This window comes from Phyllobates terribilis, unplaced genomic scaffold (assembly GCF_046119375.1).
Source record: "Phyllobates terribilis strain yellow unplaced genomic scaffold, ASM4611937v1 Scaffold_1__5_contigs__length_1240528914, whole genome shotgun sequence".
Lineage (NCBI taxonomy): Eukaryota > Metazoa > Chordata > Amphibia > Anura > Dendrobatidae > Phyllobates > Phyllobates terribilis.
In genome coordinates, this window is record NW_027362761.1 from 542,701,550 (window position 1) to 542,723,196 (window position 21,647).

General features: G+C 41.6%; 1 protein-coding gene across 1 annotated transcript in view; it reads left to right on the plus strand.

Annotated features, from left to right (window-relative positions):
- Positions 1 to 205: 205 nt before the first annotated feature.
- The window catches only part of LOC141269708 (aquaporin-7-like), a 45,822-nt gene continuing 24,380 nt past the window's right edge, over positions 206 to 21,647 (plus strand). The window contains exon 1 of the mRNA XM_073680432.1: positions 206 to 491. Within this exon, the coding sequence (XP_073536533.1) occupies positions 384 to 491 (108 nt within the window). The 5' untranslated portion in view covers positions 206 to 383. The remainder of the gene's footprint in view (positions 492 to 21,647) is intronic.

Sequence of the window (21,647 nt, forward strand, 5' to 3'; positions counted from 1 at the left end):
CTTTATCAGACGCCTGATACCCCTGATCACAGGGCACGTGGTCGGCCAGGACCAGTGACTCTATATTTATACTTGTGCTGGATCCAGGAGGGAGTGATCGGATTTTCTCACCACGTTGTGTCATTAGAAATGTTTCCAAGTTGTGGAAAGCCCTGTATCTCTGTCAATAGACGGAGCGCTGAACCTTGGAGCTATCAGGAGCGGAGGGTGGAGCGTTACCGCCTGATCAGCATATTGATTGCACTAATAATTTTCCTTCCAGTAACTTTTTAAGCAGCGCTGGGTCTTCTCTCCCTCACGTGTCTAAGTGTTTAACCAACGCAGCAAGTAGGTATCAAAGTATAACATCACAAGTTCTTCAGCCGACGCTGCCTGTCATCACCATGAAGTCTGGGAGCTTCATCGCCAACAAGATCCGCTCAGCTATATCTATCCGCAACCAATGGGTACGAGAGGCCATGGCTGAGCTGCTCTCCACATTCATCATGATGGTAAGAAACATGGGGTTAAAACTACATCATCAGCTCAGGGGACCGCATAGTACTACAACAGTCCACAGGGACAATGTGCTGCTGAGATGGTGTATCTAAGCCCATCATGTCTGATACTGTCTGAGGAGATAGTGTAGCAAAGCCTATTTTATGTGATACTGTCTCCGAAGCTAGTGTATCTAAGAATATCATGTGTGATACCGTCTCTTAAGCTGATGTATCTAAGCTGAGTGTGTGATACTGTCTGAAGAACCAGCGTATCTAAGCTTATTATGTGATACTGTGTGGCTGAGCTTGTGTATCAGAGTCTATCACTTGTTATACTGTCTGATGAACCAGTGTATCTAAGCTTATTGTGTTAGCTACTGTCTAATAAATTGGTGCATCTAAGCCTATTATATTTGATAAGCCAGTGTATCTGAGTTTAAGATGTGTGATGATGTGCTGCTAAACCAATGTACCCAAGTTTCTCATGTGTATCCCCTGTCTAATGCAGGCTCTATATCTGCATACAACACATGGTACTGTTTTAGCCAATGTATCTAAGCCATTAGGCGTGATACTGTGCTGTGAGCTGTTATAGCCAAGCCTACGATGTGTTATACAACCCCTGGCAATAATTATGGAATCACCCGGCTCGGAGGATGTTCATTCAGTTGTTTAATGTTGTTGAAAAAAAGCAGATCACAGACATGGCACAAAACTAAAGTCATTTCAAATGGCAACTTTAGGGTTTTAAGAAACACTAAAAGAAATCAAGATAAAAAATGTGGTGCTCAGTAAGGGTAATTTTTTTTCAGACCAAGCAGAGGGAAAAAATTATGGAATCACTCAATTCTGAGGAAAAAATTATGGAATCACCCTGTAAATTTTCAGTTCCAAAACTAACACCTGCATCAAATTAGATCTGCTCGTTAGTCTGCATCTAAAAAGGAGTGATCACACCTTGGAGAGCTGTTGCACTAAGTGGACTGACATGAATCATGGCTCCAACAGGAGAGATGTCAATTGAAACAAAGGAGAGGATTATCAAACTCTTAAAAGAAGGTAAATCATCACGCAATGTTGCAAAAGATGTTGGTTGTTCACAGTCAGTTGTGTCTAAAATCTGGACCAAATACAAACAACATGGGAAGACCAAGGAAGACATCAAAGCGTCAAGACCGGAAACTTAAAGCAATATGTCTCCAAAACAGGAAATGCACAACAAAACAAATGAGGAATGAATGGGAGGAAACTGGAGTCAATGTCTGTGACCGAACTGTAAGAAACCGCCTAAAGGAAATGGGATTTACATACTGAAAAGCTAAACAAAAGCCATCATTAACACCTAAACAGAAAAAAACAAGGTTACAATGGGCTAAGGAAAAGCAATCGTGGACTGTGGATGACTGGATGAAAGTCATATTCAGTGATGAATCGCGAATCTGCATTGGGCAAGGTGATGATGATGGAACTTTTGTTCGGTGCCGTTCCAATGAGATTTATAAAGATGACTGCATGAAGAGAACATGCAAATTTCCACAGTCATTGATGATATGGGGCTGCATGTCAGGTAAAGGCACTGGGGAGACGGCTGTCATTACATCTTCAATAAATGCCCAAGTTTACATTGATATTTTGGACAGTTTTCTTATCCCATCAATTGAAAGGATGTTTGGGGATGATGACATCATTTTTCAAGATGATAATGCATCCTGCCATAGAGCAAAAACTGTGAAAACATTCCTTGAAAGAAGACACATAAGGTCAATGTCATGGCCTGCAAATAGTCCGGATCTCAATCCAATTGAAAATCTTTGGTTGGAAGTTGAAGAAAATGGTCCATGACAAGGCTCCAACTTGCAAAGCTGATCTGGCAACAGCAATCAGAGAAAGTTGGAGCCAGATTGATGTAGAGTACTGTTTGTCACTCATTAAGTCCATGCCTCGGAGACTGCAAGCTGTTATTAAAGCCAGAGGTGGTGCAACAAAATAATAGTGATGTTTTGGAGTGTTCTTTTGTGTGTTTGTTTTTCATGATTCCATAATTTTTTCCTCAGAATTGAGTGATTCCATAATTTTTTCCCTCTGCTTGGTCTGAAAAAAATTACCCTTACTGAGTACCACATTTTTTATCTTGATTTCTCTTAGTGTTTCTTAAAGCCCTAAATTTGCAATTTGAAATGACTTTAGTTTTGTGCCATGTCTGTGATCTGCTTTTTTTCAACAACATTAAACAACTGAATGAACATCCTCCGAGCCCAGTGATTCCATAATTTTTGCCAGGGGTTGTATTATCCAATGAGCTAGAATATGAAATCCGATGATGTATGATGAACTGGCGTATCTGACCCTATAACATATGAAGATCTCTGCTGAACAATTATATCTTTGCCTATCATCTATCACCCTATCCGCAAAACTACTCTACCTAAGCTGGTGTATCTAAGCCTTCTATGTGTGATGAGCCACTGTATCCAAGTTAATGATGTATGATACCAAACTACCATTGTCAGGCTAAAACTACTAACCCCATCATTGGAGATACTGCCTGATGAAAGGATGTATCTAACCCTTTAATTCATTATACTATCTGCTGAACTAGAGGATCTAAACCTACCATGTGTGATACTGTTTGCTGAACCCCTGTATCTAAGCCTATAATGTATGATAATATCGTGTGCTCTATGTCCTGCTAATGACCTTAGACTAACTTCTCCATAATCCGAACCCCCCACTCCCATCTCTAGGACTTCTCTACTTCTCTCATGCTGCACAAGTTCTATGGAATGCTTTACCCCAGACAGTCCGGTTACGTCTCAATGTTCACAATTGTAAAAGTGCTCTAAAAACACATTTCTTTAGAATGGTCTGTCACCTCTCCTCACTTACCTATCTATTCCATATTCTCCCTTCCTGATTTTCTTCAGATTCAGTTTTTTCCATCATCTGTTCCCAGACCCTCGAGGCACTCAGTAACACTTTGTATCTGGATACTGGCTAGTATCTGGATCATTGATACAAGCTGGTGGCCAGTTCATATATGTACAGTACATACACAAATACAGGCTAGTGCTCAGCTCATACATGTATAGTACATACACAGATACAGGCTGGTGACCAGTTCATATATGTACAGTATATACATATATACAGGCTGGTGACTGGCTCATATATGTACAGTATATACACAGATACAGGATGGTGAGCGGCTCACTTATTTACAGTACACACACACAGATACAAGCTAGTGACCGGATCATATATGTACAGTATATACATATATACAGGCTGGTGACTGGCTCATATATGTACAGTACATACACAGATACAGGCTAGTGACCGGATCATATATGTACAGTACATACTCAGATACAGGCTAGTGACCGGATCACATATGTACAGTACATACACAGATACAGGCTAGTGACCGGATCATATATGTACAGTACATACACAGATACAGGCTAGTGACCGGATCATATATGTACAGTACAGATACAGGCTAGTGACCGGCTCATATATGTACAGTATATACACAGATACAGGCTAGTGACCCCCTTATATATGTAAAGTACATATTCAGATACAGGCTACTGACCGGATCATATATGTACAATATATACACAGATACAGGCTAGTGACCGGATCATATACATACAGTACATACACAGATACAGGCTAGTGACCGGATCATATATGTACAATATATACACAGATACAGGCTAGTGACCGGATCATATATGTATAGTACATACTCAGATACAGACTAGTGACCGGATCATATATGTACAGTACATACACAGATACAGGCTAGTGACCGGATCATATATGTACAGTACATACACAGATACAGGCTAGTGACCGGATCATATATGTACAGTACATACACAGATACAGGCTAGTGACCGGATCACATATGTACAGTACATACACAGATACAGGCTAGTGACCAGATCACATATGTACAGTACATACACAGATACAGTCTAGTGACCAGATCACATATGTACAGTACATACTCAGATACAGGCTAGTGACCGGATCATATATGTACAGTACATACACAGATACAGGCTAGTGACCGGATCATATATGTACAGTACATACACAGATACAGGCTAGTGACCGGATCATATATGTACAGTACAGATACAGGCTAGTGACCGGCTCATATATGTACAGTACATACTCAGATACAGTCTAGTGACCAGATCACATATGTACAGTACATACTCAGATACAGGCTAGTGACCGGATCATATATGTATAGTACATACTCAGATACAGTCTAGTGACCGGATCATATATGTATAGTACATACACAGATACAGGCTAGTGACCGGATCATATATGTACAGTACATGCACAGATACAGGCTAGTGACCGGATCATATATGTATAGTACATACTCAGATACAGTCTAGTGACCGGATCATATATGTACAGTACATACACAGATACAGGCTAGTGACCGGATCATATATGTACATTACATACACAGATACAGGCTAGTGACCGCATCATATATGTACAGTACATACACAGATACAGGCTAGTGACCGGATCATATATGTACAGTACATACACAGATACAGGCTAGTGACCGGATCATAAATGTACAATACATACTCAGATACAGGCTAGTGACCGGATCATATATGTACCGTACATACTCAGATACAGGCTAGTGACCGGATCATATATGTACCGCACATACTCAGATACAGGCTAGTGACCGGATCATATATGTACAATACATACTCAAATACAGGCTAGTGACCGGATCATATATGTACAGTACATACTCAGATACAGGCTAGTGACCAGATCATATATGTACAATACATACTCAAATACAGGCTAGTGACCGGATCATATATGTACAGTACATACACAGATACAGGCTAGTGACCGGATCATATATGTACAGTACAGATACAGGCTAGTGACCGGCTCATATATGTACAGTATATACACAGATACAGGCTAGTGACCCCCTTATATATGTAAAGTACATATTCAGATACAGGCTACTGACCGGATCATATATGTACAATATATGCACAGATACAGGCTAGTGACCGGATCATATACATACAGTACATACACAGATACAGGCTAGTGACCGGATCATATATGTACAATATATACACAGATACAGGCTAGTGACCGGATCATATATGTATAGTACATACTCAGATACAGACTAGTGACCGGATCATATATGTACAGTACATACACAGATACAGGCTAGTGACCGGATCATATATGTACAGTACATACACAGATACAGGCTAGTGACCGGATCATATATGTACAGTACATACACAGATACAGGCTAGTGACCGGATCATATATGTACAGTACATACACAGATACAGGCTAGTGACCGGATCACATATGTACAGTACATACACAGATACAGGCTAGTGACCAGATCACATATGTACAGTACATACACAGATACAGTCTAGTGACCAGATCACATATGTACAGTACATACTCAGATACAGGCTAGTGACCGGATCATATATGTATAGTACATACTCAGATACAGTCTAGTGACCGGATCATATATGTACAGTACATACACAGATACAGGCTAGTGACCGGATCACATATGTACAGTACATACACAGATACAGGCTAGTGACCAGATCACATATGTACAGTACATACACAGATACAGTCTAGTGACCAGATCACATATGTACAGTACATACTCAGATACAGGCTAGTGACCGGATCATATATGTATAGTACATACTCAGATACAGTCTAGTGACCAGATCATATATGTATAGTACATACACAGATACAGGCTAGTGACCAGATCATATATGTACAGTACATGCACAGATACAGGCTAGTGACCGGATCATATATGTATAGTACATACTCAGATACAGTCTAGTGACCGGATCATATATGTACAGTACATACACAGATACAGGCTAGTGACCGGATCATATATGTACAGTACATACACAGATACAGGCTAGTGACCGCATCATATATGTACAGTACATACACAGATACAGGCTAGTGACCAGATCATATATGTACAGTACATACACAGATACAGGCTAGTGACCGGATCATAAATGTACAATACATACTCAGATACAGGCTAGTGACCGGATCATATATGTACCGCACATACTCAGATACAGGCTAGTGACCGGATCATATATGTACCGCACATACTCAGATACAGGTTAGTGACCGGATCATATATGTACAATACATACTCAAATACAGGCTAGTGACCGGATCATATATGTACAGTACATACTCAGATACAGGCTAGTGACCAGATCATATATGTACAATACATACTCAAATACAGGCTAGTGACCGGATCATATATGTACAGTACATACTCAGATACAGGCTAGTGACCGGATCATATATGTACAGTACATACACAGATACAGGCTAGTGACCGGATCATATATGTACAGTACATACTCAAATACAGGCTAGTGACCGGATCATATATGTACAGTACATACTCAAATACAGGCTAGTGACCGGATCATATATGTACAGTACATACACAGATACAGGCTAGTGACCGGATCATATATGTATAGTACATACTCAGATACAGACTAGTGACCGGATCATATATGTACAGTACATACACAGATACAGGCTAGTGACCGGATCATATATGTACAGTACATACTCAGATACAGGCTAGTGACCGGATCATATATGTACCGTACATACTCAGATACAGGCTAGTGACCGGATCATATATGTACAATACATACTCAAATACAGGCTAGTGACCGGATCATATATGTACAGTACATACTCAGATACAGGCTAGTGACCAGATCATATATGTACAATACATACTCAAATACAGGCTAGTGACCGGATCATATATGTACAGTACATACTCAGATACAGGCTAGTGACCGGATCATATATGTACAATACATACTCAAATACAGGCTAGTGACCGGATCATATATGTACAGTACATACTCAGATACAGGCTAGTGACCGGATCATATATGTACAGTACATACTCAAATACAGGCTAGTGACCGGATCATATATGTACAGTACATACTCAAATACAGGCTAGTGACCGGATCATATATGTACAATACATACTCAAATACAGGCTAGTGACCGGATCATATATGTACAGTACATACTCAGATACAGGCTAGTGACCGGATCATATATGTACAGTACATACTCAGATACAGGCTAGTGACCGGATCATATATGTACAGTACATACACAGATACAGGCTAGTGACCGGATCATATATGTACAGTACATACTCAAATACAGGCTAGTGACCGGATCATATATGTACAGTACATACTCAAATACAGGCTAGTGACCGGATCATATATGTATAGTACATACTCAGATACAGACTAGTGACCGGATCATATATGTACAGTACATACACAGATACAGGCTAGTGACCGGATCATATATGTACCGTACATACTCAGATACAGGCTAGTGACCGGATCATATATGTACAGTACATACTCAAATACAGGCTAGTGACCGGATCATATATGTACAGTACATACTCAGATACAGGCTAGTGACCGGATCATATATGTACAGTACATACTCAAATACAGGCTAGTGACCGGATCATATATGTATAGTACATACTCAGATACAGACTAGTGACCGGATCATATATGTACAGTACATACACAGATACAGGCTAGTGACCGGATCATATATGTACCGTACATACTCAGATACAGGCTAGTGACCGGATCATATATGTACAGTACATACTCAAATACAGGCTAGTGACCGGATCATATATGTACAGTACATACACAGATACAGGCTAGTGACCGCATCATATATGTACAGTACATACACAGATACAGGCTAGTGACCGGATCATATATGTACAATACATACTCAAATACAGGCTAGTGACCGGATCATATATGTACAGTACATACTCAGATACAGGCTAGTGACCGGATCATATATGTACAATACATACTCAAATACAGGCTAGTGACCGGATCATATATGTACAGTACATACTCAGATACAGGCTAGTGACCGGATCATATATGTACAGTACATACACAGATACAGGCTAGTGACCGGATCATATATGTACAGTACATACTCAAATACAGGCTAGTGACCGGATCATATATGTACAGTACATACTCAAATACAGGCTAGTGACCGGATCATATATGTATAGTACATACTCAGATACAGACTAGTGACCGGATCATATATGTACAGTACATACACAGATACAGGCTAGTGACCGGATCATATATGTACAGTACATACACAGATACAGGCTAGTGACCGGATCATATATGTACAGTACAGATACAGGCTAGTGACCGGATCATATATGTACAGTACATACACAGATACAGGCTAGTGACCGGATCATATATGTACAGTACATACACAGATACAGGCTAGTGACCGGATCATATATGTACAGTACATACACAGATACAGGCTAGTGACCAGATCATATATGTACAGTACATACACAGATACAGGCTAGTGACCGGATCACATATGTACAGTACATACACAGATACAGGCTAGTGACCAGATCACATATGTACAGTACATACTCAGATACAGGCTAGTGACCGGATCATATATGTATAGTACATACTCAGATACAGACTAGTGACCGGATCATATATGTACAGTACATACACAGATACAGGCTAGTGACCGGATCATATATGTATAGTACATACACAGATACAGGCTAGTGACCAGATCATATATGTACAGTACATGCACAGATACAGGCTAGTGACCGGATCATATATGTATAGTACATACTCAGATACAGTCTAGTGACCGGATCATATATGTACAGTACATACACAGATACAGGCTAGTGACCGGATCATATATGTACAGTACATACACAGATACAGGCTAGTGACCGCATCATATATGTACAGTACATACACAGATACAGGCTAGTGACCAGATCATATATGTACAGTACATACACAGATACAGGCTAGTGACCGGATCATATATGTACAGTACATACACAGATACAGGCTAGTGACCAGATCATATATGTACAGTACATACACAGATACAGGCTAGTGACCAGATCATATATGTACAGTACATACACAGATACAGGCTAGTGACCGGATCATAAATGTACAATACATACTCAGATACAGGCTAGTGACCGGATCATATATGTACCGTACATACTCAGATACAGGCTAGTGACCGGATCATATATGTACCGCACATACTCAGATACAGGCTAGTGACCGGATCATATATGTACAATACATACTCAAATACAGGCTAGTGAACGGATCATATATGTACAGTACATACTCAGATACAGGCTAGTGACCAGATCATATATGTACAATACATACTCAAATACAGGCTAGTGACCGGATCATATATGTACAGTACATACTCAGATACAGGCTAGTGACCGGATCATATATGTACAATACATACACAGATACAGGCTAGTGACCAGATCATATATGTACAGTACATACACAGATACAGGCTAGTGACCAGATCATATATGTACAGTACATACACAGATACAGGCTAGTGACCGGATCATAAATGTACAATACATACTCAGATACAGGCTAGTGACCGGATCATATATGTACCGTACATACTCAGATACAGGCTAGTGACCGGATCATATATGTACCGCACATACTCAGATACAGGCTAGTGACCGGATCATATATGTACAATACATACTCAAATACAGGCTAGTGACCGGATCATATATGTACAGTACATACTCAGATACAGGCTAGTGACCAGATCATATATGTACAGTACATACACAGATACAGGCTAGTGACCGGATCATATATGTACAGTACATACTCAAATACAGGCTAGTGACCGGATCATATATGTACAGTACATACTCAAATACAGGCTAGTGACCGGATCATATATGTACAGTACATACTCAGATACAGGCTAGTGACCAGATCATATATGTACAGTACATACACAGATACAGGCTAGTGACCGGATCATAAATGTACAATACATACTCAGATACAGGCTAGTGACCGGATCATATATGTACCGTACATACTCAGATACAGGCTAGTGACCGGATCATATATGTACCGCACATACTCAGATACAGGCTAGTGACCGGATCATATATGTACAATACATACTCAAATACAGGCTAGTGAACGGATCATATATGTACAGTACATACTCAGATACAGGCTAGTGACCAGATCATATATGTACAATACATACTCAAATACAGGCTAGTGACCGGATCATATATGTACAGTACATACTCAGATACAGGCTAGTGACCGGATCATATATGTACAATACATACTCAAATACAGGCTAGTGACCGGATCATATATGTACAGTACATACACAGATACAGGCTAGTGACCAGATCATATATGTACAGTACATACACAGATACAGGCTAGTGACCAGATCATATATGTACAGTACATACACAGATACAGGCTAGTGACCGGATCATAAATGTACAATACATACTCAGATACAGGCTAGTGACCGGATCATATATGTACCGTACATACTCAGATACAGGCTAGTGACCGGATCATATATGTACCGCACATACTCAGATACAGGCTAGTGACCGGATCATATATGTACAATACATACTCAAATACAGGCTAGTGACCGGATCATATATGTACAGTACATACTCAGATACAGGCTAGTGACCAGATCATATATGTACAATACATACTCAAATACAGGCTAGTGACCGGATCATATATGTACAGTACATACTCAGATACAGGCTAGTGACCGGATCATATATGTACAGTACATACTCAGATACAGGCTAGTGACCGGATCATATATGTACAGTACATACTCAGATACAGGCTAGTGACCGGATCATATATGTACAGTACATACACAGATACAGGCTAGTGACCGGATCATATATGTACAGTACATACACAGATACAGGCTAGTGAACGGATCATATATGTACAGTACATACACAGATACAGGCTAGTGACCGGATCGAGCTTCACATGAATATCCCTATTTAAGGTGTAAGCTTTCGTTAGCAGGGCCCTCACTCCACTTGTTGAATTATTTGTTGCTCTGTAATGTCTGATGTTGTCTGTACATGTTGGAATTATATAAAATTATTATTATTATCGTCACTTCACTGAGCTTCTCCTCGGTGTTTTCCATGTTGGTGGGCCTTGTCTGCGCTTATAACTTCCTTACATTGCTCTGTTATCTATTAACCTTTGCTTTCATTCTTTACATTGTTGCTCGTCCTAAATTGTTACAAAGAGATAAATGTTTTTCCAGCAGAGTGTGTGTGTATAAACAGCGGTTGTGACAAGTGTGCCGCCGACCTGCCAGGGATACGTCATGGAAATCACTGTCTGCTTATGTAGGTGACATCCAAACACAGAAGTTGCAAGTTATTCTATATAATCACTGGGGGTCCGAACACGGGACCCCCAGCGAGCTGACAATAGGGCTGGGTATGCATAGCGTTCTAACCTTCTGAACTCCAATACAATATCAACAATAAAGCCCCAACCATCACATGCCATTTATAGTATCGGGAGACCCATATGCTACAATGGAACATTCAGGGGTAACGTCTAGGGATGAGCGAACGTGCTCGTTGATACTCGGATATCACTCGAGTATCTGGGTGCCCAGATGTGCTCGGCACTCGATGAGCATGGACTAGTGCTCAGATTTGGAGCTCAAATCCTCGTCCCGCATGTTTGGCGCCTGTTACACAGCCAATAAACATGCAGGGATCGCCTGCAAGTCACTGTCATGATGTAGCCATCTTGGTAGTGGCATTACTGTGATTGGCTGGCCGCCTTACCTCATCAAAGGTTATAAAAGGACAGGCGCCGCCACGAAGACGCCATTGCACAGCTCAGGGACAGTTGTGATTGAAGGGAGAGAGAACTTATCCAGGCTTGTGGGTGCACAGTTTAACTAATCAGAGTCCTCTAGTGGTGATACGGGTGCTGATGCTGAACCATCATACTAACAGACCTTCTAAGGGATAATTTTGTGCTTTGCTGTTTGTATCAGATACATTCTGCATTTAGCCTTGGGACAGTTGCAGGAGTAGGGAGAGTGGCAGAATACAGCCTGTAGGCAGGGCTTAGGGCTTTTCAGTCCATTGCTAAATATATAGCTGCTGCGCATGACAATATTCCTTTTTTTTTGGGGGGGGGGGGGCGAAAAACCTATATTGACTATATTGTCATCCATAGAGTATTATATGCTTTGTGTTACATTTTGTTTCTGGATTGAATTAGTAATCCATACAGTGTAACATGCTTAGTGGTCGACAAAGATAGTAGAATCCCAAGGGAGCTACCGGAGGAATATCTGAGCAAAACCAAGCTGTCGCAATAGCAGAGGTGGAAGGAGCCTGTGGTCCGGAACCTACCTCTTTCCCAGAAACATCAAGGCCCGAAACCACGCTGCAGCCTTCACCACGGGGGTTCTTGCGGACTGCGGACGGGAGAGCCAGGATCCAGCAACTGGTGAGCGGACTGCGGGACCTAGGCTGGTTGAAAGAGAGAAGGAGGCGAGCCAGGACCAGGAGACATGTTAGCGGGCATGCTAGCTGCAAGGTACCGAGAGTTGGCATCCCGGGAGGAGGTCATTACGTACGACCGGCAGCAGAAATGGGGGTTCATAGAAGAGTTTGGGACCCGTCATCATATCTTGTTCAACCAGCAGGCGGTAGAGATGGAACACTTGCCTTGAAGGCTGCAAGAGCTGACTGCTGGAACCGGGTCACGTTCCTCAAAATGAAGTGGCAACACCGCTGGTATGCGATGGGTGTGATCCGAGAAGGAAGGAAGCAGGATGAACCCTTCTTGCGAAATGAACGGGCGTGGGAGAGGCTCTTCGAGGCTGCTCGAGACGGGGCTACCACCCCCAAGAGATCAGACTGTGCATGGGGTTCCCCACCTCCTATGCAGGAGCAGGCGATGGTGCAGGTGACACAGGGGGCGGCCACTCATTCCTACATGTCGGCGGCTTCAGCATTACCCAAAGCCAGATCACTTACAGTCTAGGCACCTGTGAATTGGGCAGTCCCCCAACCTCCCGAGCAGGGCTGCCACCAGGAATTTCGGAGCCCCATACTGGCATAATTTTAGGGCCCCCTTGAGACACCAACCAGGCTCCGCCTCCATCCCTCAAACCTTCTACAGTCCCACTGCCCACTCTTGGAAAAACTCCACTTCTGCACCCCGTCCTCACCAATCACACATTACCAGTTCCCAGTGAACACCAGATCACATACATAACCAGCAGCTTTTGTTTTTGGCAAAAAAATTTTAAAGCTGCCACCACGATAAGGTATGCTCTTCTGTCCAGGCCCTACTCTTATCTATTAAAATTTTATTAAAATATCCAATACTCTTTTTAGGTATATTTTTATTTATTTTTCTTTAAGGGAATGTGTCATATACATTTTTTAAAATGACCAATAATACCACATACAAGGAATACCGCCACACCATGACCAGACCACATATTACCACCACATAGTGACCAAATAATACCACACAGAAGGGACAAAAACCGCCACACCATGACCAGACCACATATCACCACCACATAGTGACCGAATAATACCACACAGAAGGGACAAAAACCGCCACACCATGACCAGACTACATATTACCACCACATTGTCACCGAATACTAGAATACTGATCATTAATAAAAGAACACAATACTAATGTTACTATAATCGCCATTATACACAGGAGCTCTGTGCATGGTATGCAGTGTATAATGTAAGTTTACAGGTAATATAGTGATCACGAGTTACATTATACACAGGATCTCTGTATATAGTGTACAGGTAATACAGTGATCACCAGTGACATTATACACAGGAGCCCTGTACACAGTATATAGTGTATAGTGTCAGTGTACAGATAACACACTGACTCACCAGTGACGTTTCTAGGTGAAGTCCTTCATCTTCCCTTTTCTCCTTCATCCAGCACAGACCGCCATCACTTATTCCAGCCAGGACTCGTCTCTGCATAAAATAACACAGTTACTGTATCTAGAGCATAATCCCCAACTTTTACATTACACAGCTGAATACAGACGTGCACCCACCATTAATATATAATTAGTTATTATGCAACCTACCATTCCAAATACAAATTGTAATCCACCACTGTGCCCCAACTAACTAACTAATAGCCACTTTCCCCACCTAATAAATATATAAATTAGAACCTGTACTCTTTCCCCCATTTATTACCTTTCACACTTCTGCATCTGCAACGCCCCCTACTCTGTACCTCCTGCTCCCCCAATTCATTATATTTACATGCACCCTCTGCCCCAATTCATTAGGTCATGTCCGTGCTCTCCCCACCCCCACCCTCTATTCATCATCATTTACTTTCCCCCACTCCCCATTTATTCTCCCCACCCCCACCCCACTCCCAATTCATAATGTGCTCTCCCCACTCCCAATTCCCCATGTGCAGCTCATTCTCCCCCCCATTCCCCATGTGCAGCTCATTTCCCCCCATTCGCAGCTCATTCCCCCCCCAATTCCAATTCCACATGTGCAACTCATTCTCTCCCCCCAATTCCCCATGTGCAGCTCATTCCCCGTCTCCCAATTCCCTATGTGCAGCTCATTCCCCTCCTCAATTCCCCATGTGCAGCTCATTCCTCGTCTCCCAATTCCCCATGTGCAGCTCACCCCCCCTCAATTTCCCATGTGCAGCTCATTCCCCCACTCCCAATTCCCCATGTGCAGCTCATCCCTCCACTCCCAATTCCCCATGTGCAGCTCATTCCCCCACTCCCAGTTCCCCATGTGCAGCTCATTCTCCCTCCCAATTCACCATGTGCAATTCATTCTCCCCCCAATTCCCCATGTGCTTGTCATTCTCCCACCCAATGCCCCATGTGCAGGTCATCCCCCCCCCCCCCCCCCAATTCCTCATGTGCAGCTCATCCCCCTAAGGCGGCACACGCCCCGGTGCTCGGCACTTTATTACATCATGGGGCCCCATGAGCAGAAGCACAAGAGGGGGGGGCTGACTGGGCCAGGGCCCCCCCTCTGTACTGCTGCTCGCGGGGCCCCATACAGCACTAAGGGCAGTATTGCCCTGATGGCGGCCCTGCTCCCAAGGAAGGATAAGAAGAACCGGACACCTGAAGAGCATTACTGTATTACCATCCTTATCATTTTCTCCTTCGCCTTTATGAGTGTAGTTGTACATCATCTATACTTTCAAAATATTTGAATGAGGCCCACCAGTTGTTGTCTTCAAGGGTCTATGGATGACTGGATGAGCCTCCTTATAATCTTCTTCTGGCTTTGCACTGTGTCCAAAGCCTTTATGAGTATAGGAGTGCCACAACTACACTTTCTTATTTTTTTTTATGAGGCACTGCATTTGGTGCCTTCAAGGGTGTATGGATGACCCTGCTTGTAATTTTTGTCAGGCTTTGCACTGTGTTCAGAGCTTTTATGAGTGGACGGCTACCACAACTACACTTTGCTCACTATATTTGAATGAGGCATTACAGTTGGTGCCTTCAATGGTGTATACTTGTAATTTTTGCACTTAGTGCATAGCTTTTATGAGTCTAGGAATACCACTACATGACAATTTGAACATAATGTGTATGAGGCCCTCCTTTATGTCTAATACAGGGTGTATCTTAGTCCCCCTTCCATCTAATTTTTGTCAGTTCTTGTTTCCTTCATAAATTACAATGAAATGTTAATTTTTTTTAACCCCTTTAAAGCCTGGGGCGTATTAGCCTGGGGCGTACTAATCACCCCCGGTTCAGTGAGGGCTCCAGCGCTGAGCCCGCACTGAACCGGGCACATGTCAGCTGATTTATACAGCTGACATGTGCCCGCAACAGCCGCGGCTGTTAACCAGTTAAATGCCGCTGTCAATCTTTGACAGCGGCATTTAACAGCGCCGCGCCAGAAGCCCGTCACTTACCCTGCCCATCGGTGACCCCGTCACGTGATCGCAGGTCACTGTTAGGTGGGTCTGCAGCAGACCCCAGTGGTTGTCATGTAAAGATTGCTATGAGCGCCACCTAGATGTCGGCGCTCATAGCACAGGAGCATTTCTGCTACATAGACGTGATCTGCTCATCGCCTCTATGTAGCAGAGGCGATCAGACAGTTGCTGCTTCTAGTCTCCTACAGAGGCTATAGAAGCAAGCTAAAAGTGTAAAAAAAAGCTTTTCAAAATATTAAAAAAATATAAAAGTTTAAATCACCCCCCTTTCGCCCCATTCAAAATAAAATAATAAAAAAAAACAACACATACACATATTTGGTATCGCCGAGTTCAGAATCGCCCGATCTATGAATATAAAAAAGTATTAATCCGATCGGTAAATGGCGTAACGAGAAAAAAATTCTAAACGCCAGTATTACGTTTTTTTTGGTCGCCGCAACATTGCAATCAAATGCAATAATGGGCGATCAAAACATCGGATCTATCCCAAATCAATAAAAACGTCAGCCCGACGCGCAAAAAATAAGCCCTCACCCGGACCCAGATCCCGAAAAACGGGTCTCGGAAAATGGCGCTTTTTTTTGGGGATTTTTTTTTCACCACTTGAATAAAAAAGAACCTATACATGTTTGGTATCTATGAACTCGTAATGACCTGGAGAATAAGAATGGCAGGTCAGTTTTAGCATTCAGTGAACGTGGTAAAAAAAAAAAAAACATCTGTGGTATTGCACTTTTTTTGCAATTTCACCGCACTTAGAATTTTTTTCTCGTTTTCCCGTACACGATATGGTAAAACCAGTAATGTCGTTCAAAATTACAATTCATCCCGCAAAAAATAAGCCCTCACATGGCTATATTGAAAGAAAACTAAAAACACTATGGCTCTGGGAACAAGGGTAGCAAAAAACCAAAAAGCAAAAACGGAAAATCCCAAGGTCCTTAAGGGGAAAAATTCAATTTTGATTTACTTAAAATATTATTTTTTTTTAATCCTTTTAAAACTTTGCCTTATATACAAGTCATTATAGGAAATAATGTTTCTTAACATTTTTTTCCGGAAAACTCCAATTTGTCGTTGATTTTGAATGTTTTATTGTCAGTCCTTTTGTGGAGTAAGGCTAAGTGCCCACGATGCAGAAATGCTGCTGATTTTTTCTGCATCTTCCTGGCAGGAAAAACGGGTTTTACATGCGTTTTTCCCACCAGGTAGAAGCGTATGTGAAGCGTTCTTCACATGCATATCCGCATGCGGGTTGTCAAGTGCTTTCCAAGCGATTTTAGCATCACTTGGAAAGTGCTTGACAACTTGGTGACACTATATAAATCCATGCAACCGGCATGGATTTATAAAGTGTGACCAACTTAATAGTTAAAAAACCCCAAAAAATGGTAAAAAAAAAACAAAAACAAAAAAACATACTTACCTTCTGATGGCCCCCGGTCTCCTCAGCAAGGCAAGTATATATTTTTTAATTTTAATTCTTTTTTAACGACAAGTACTAGGATACCCGGGTCTGGAGGAGAGTCTCCTCTTCTCCAGACCCGGGTACCATCCGCACATTGAAAAGCATGGAATCCGCATGTACAGATGCAGTGATGCAGAATCCATGCGTTCCAATGCAAGTCAATGGCGACAATTACGCTGCGTGTCCGCAAAATTAATGGACATGCTGCGGATTTTTCCACAATGATAATGGGGCACGTATTACCAAGCGTTTTTAAAGCGTTTTCTCTGCGGGAATTCCGTGGCAAAAACGCTTGAAAAACGCATAGTGGGCACGCAGCCTAAAAGTGTGACACCATTGTTCTCGGCAGCGATCTGGAAGTCACAGATGCTTCCACGGGTCTTCCCCATGCTGTTCTCCTTCCATTCAGCACTTTTTCCACCATCCATTTCAACATTTTCACTGCCCCCCAGACCTCCTTGTAGGATCTGCTGGAAAAATGCTCGGATTTCCCATTGACTTCCATTATACTCGTTACTTGAAAAGAGCATCTGGGCATTAGGAATTGCTTGGTTCGAGTAACAAGCATCCGGGAATTTTAGTGCTCGCTCATCCCTAGTAAGGACCCCCTTTGTGGCCCCCATAGTTGCACTACTGGTAACAGGTGAACAATGAGTTAAAATATAGAACATTTGTCAATTTATAACCAGAAACCAAAACTTTAAGGACGGATTCTGTGGTATAAAAATGATCGCTTTCAACCAATTAATGGGGTTTATGGCACACACACAGGATTTCCCTTCAATGTCCGATAGATGGGGATGTCACTGCTGGGCCCTGTCACGTGTGCCGCTGACATCGGCATCCAGACATTTGTGGCTTATCATATCCTGTGGTTATGCCATCGATGTCCTCAATGGGAATAACCCTTTAAATTTGTTCTTTTAATTCATCAGAATTTTTTTTTATTTCAACATTGCTCACAGTTCGAATAGTTTATATTCTAAATAATTTAATGTTTCTCACAGTAACATAAATGACCTGAATGCAAGTATTTAGGCTAAAAAAAATCATCTTTGCAATAGGGTTTTATAAAAAAAATTTAGACAGTTTTTTACATCCTCTATGTATCACTGTATATAGCAGGCTGCAGAATGGGTTACCTGTGAATCTGTCAGTGGCTCCTTTAAGTGGCACAGTTTGTAACCCTTATCTTTCTCCTCCTGAACTCTACATAGGCAATATATGACCACATTAGAGATAAGTTGAACTTTGATTTATTCATACATCACCTAGGAGGAATTCAGAAGTTTAAAGATAAGGGTTACGGACCCTATAGAAGAACCAGCTCACTGATAACTCATTCTGCTGTGTATTGTGATACATAGAGGCTGTAGAAACCAAATATTATTGAAACTAAATGCAAAAAATTATTGTTAGCCAAAATGCATGTATTTAAGTAGAATAAATATCCTCCTGAGGTGTTCCTTTAAAGTAGAAGCACAAATAAGATTTCCAACATTTTATTTAAGTCACTATCCCTGGATAACACTTATCCATTAAACTTACTCGGTTTTGACTGTTAGTTGCTTTGAGGAGTGCTCCATTAGAAAACAGACATGATCAGTGACTTCAGACACAGATATGATCAGAATAAACCTTCTTTCTCATCAGAAGTTTATATTTAGATTATGTCCTTCCTTCATGCTTTACACTGCAGCACTGCTTACTCGGAATATGTAAAATGATAACCATAAAATTGGGATAAAAAGCATTTACCAAGGGGATAAATAGGGGCTGCTACTTCTGCACTAGTAGCAGTAATACTTTCCTGGTAGAAGTTTGGAAACTGCCAGAAGTTTCTCATTTATCTGTTTTAGTAAATATTTATGTTCTCCATAAGAGCAATTCTATTGTGCTGTTCCTCTGTTAATCCTGGAGGTGGATGCCGTCAGACTGTATCGACAAACAATAAAAAATGGTAAAGTAACACCTAGTTGTGCACTGACAACTAGTATTTCCAGGAGAAATAACAGAGGAACAGCACAAATCACTGAAAATATTGCTCCAGAATAAATTTTATGGATCTCAGGCATTTACTAAAACAGACACATGGTTGCATTCACTCAGATTACAGTATGGCTCCGAGTAGCAGTGACAATTAATACATAACTAGCTTACCCTGAATATGGACATTAGATAATTGCTGACAATTTCCATGATCCAAACATCTAAAATGTTAGGGGGAAACTTCCACTGACCCCACAGTATCTACAATTTGGAGAAGTGACCTGAACATGGTTTGCTTAACCTGGAGATAAGTCCTTACTGTACCTCTCCCCTACCCATACCAAATAAGAAGTGATATATGTTTTTACCAATTTAAAGTGACTCTCGGGGAGATCAAAGAGTAAAAAATAAAGAAATAAGTTGTAATTGATTCATCATGGGATATACGGTAGTTACAAAACTCTGCCAAGTCATCATTGATTCAGTGTACAAGATGGCTGGTGTCTAATGCGAGCATGTATGATAACATTATATTAGGGAGCGGCCACTTATGCAATGCCCTAATATGTTTTTTTTTTCAAGTGTCTACAAAGGTGAAGTTTCCTTTTTAACATCTACTTTACTCCAAAAACATTGCCACACCCGTCTGATATTGCAACCTATCCCCATTGAAGTGAAAGGGACGGAGCTGCAATACCACACACAACCTGCGGACAATGGTGGTCACTTGGCCAACTGTATGGCGGCTTTGGACATGCAAAGGGGGAATATGAGATTGGGACTATAGGATGGTGCTATAAGGAAGGTAGTGTAAGGCAGAACTGTAACTGGCACATTAAAGGTATAGCTAAAAGCAGAATGGTCAAATGGCCAACTGTGGTGCTGAGTCCTATAAAACTGGAGCTGGTTCTGAGCCGCACTATTAGTGGTGGCAGTGGTTTTTCACAAAAATGCTACTTTAGACCCAATTTTTTTAAACTTTCAAAAGGGTAATAGGAGAAAATGGACCACAGATTTTTTTGTGCAATTTCTCCTGAGCACGCTGATAACCCATATGTGGGCGAAAACCACTGTTTGGGTGCACGACAGGGCTTGGAAGGGAAGGAGCGCTATTTGACTTTTTGAATGTAAAATTTGCTGGAATGATTAGCGGACGCCATGTCGCATTTGAAGAGCCCCTGATGTGCCTAAACAGTGGAACCCCCCCACAAGTGATACCATTCTGGAAACTAGACCCCTCAATGAATTAATCTAGGGGTGCAGTGATCATATTTACACCACTGGTGGGTCACACAATTTTATACCATTGGGCAGTGAAGCAAAAAAAATTACATTTTTACCGCCAAAATTTTGCTTTAGCCCCAGATTTTACATTTTCACACTGGAAATGGGTACAAATGATACAAAAATGTGTCACACAATTTCTGCTGGATAAAGAAATACTCCATATGTGGCTGTACAGTACTGCTTAGCTACACGGCTCGGGAGGGAAGGAACACTTTTTGCTTCATGGAGTGCAGATTTTTCTAGAATAGTTTGCAGACTGCATATACAGAGCCCATAAGTGAAAGAAGAGCAGAATTCCTCCCTCAAGTGACCCTAATTTGGAAATTATACCCCTTTGGGAATTTATCTACAGAT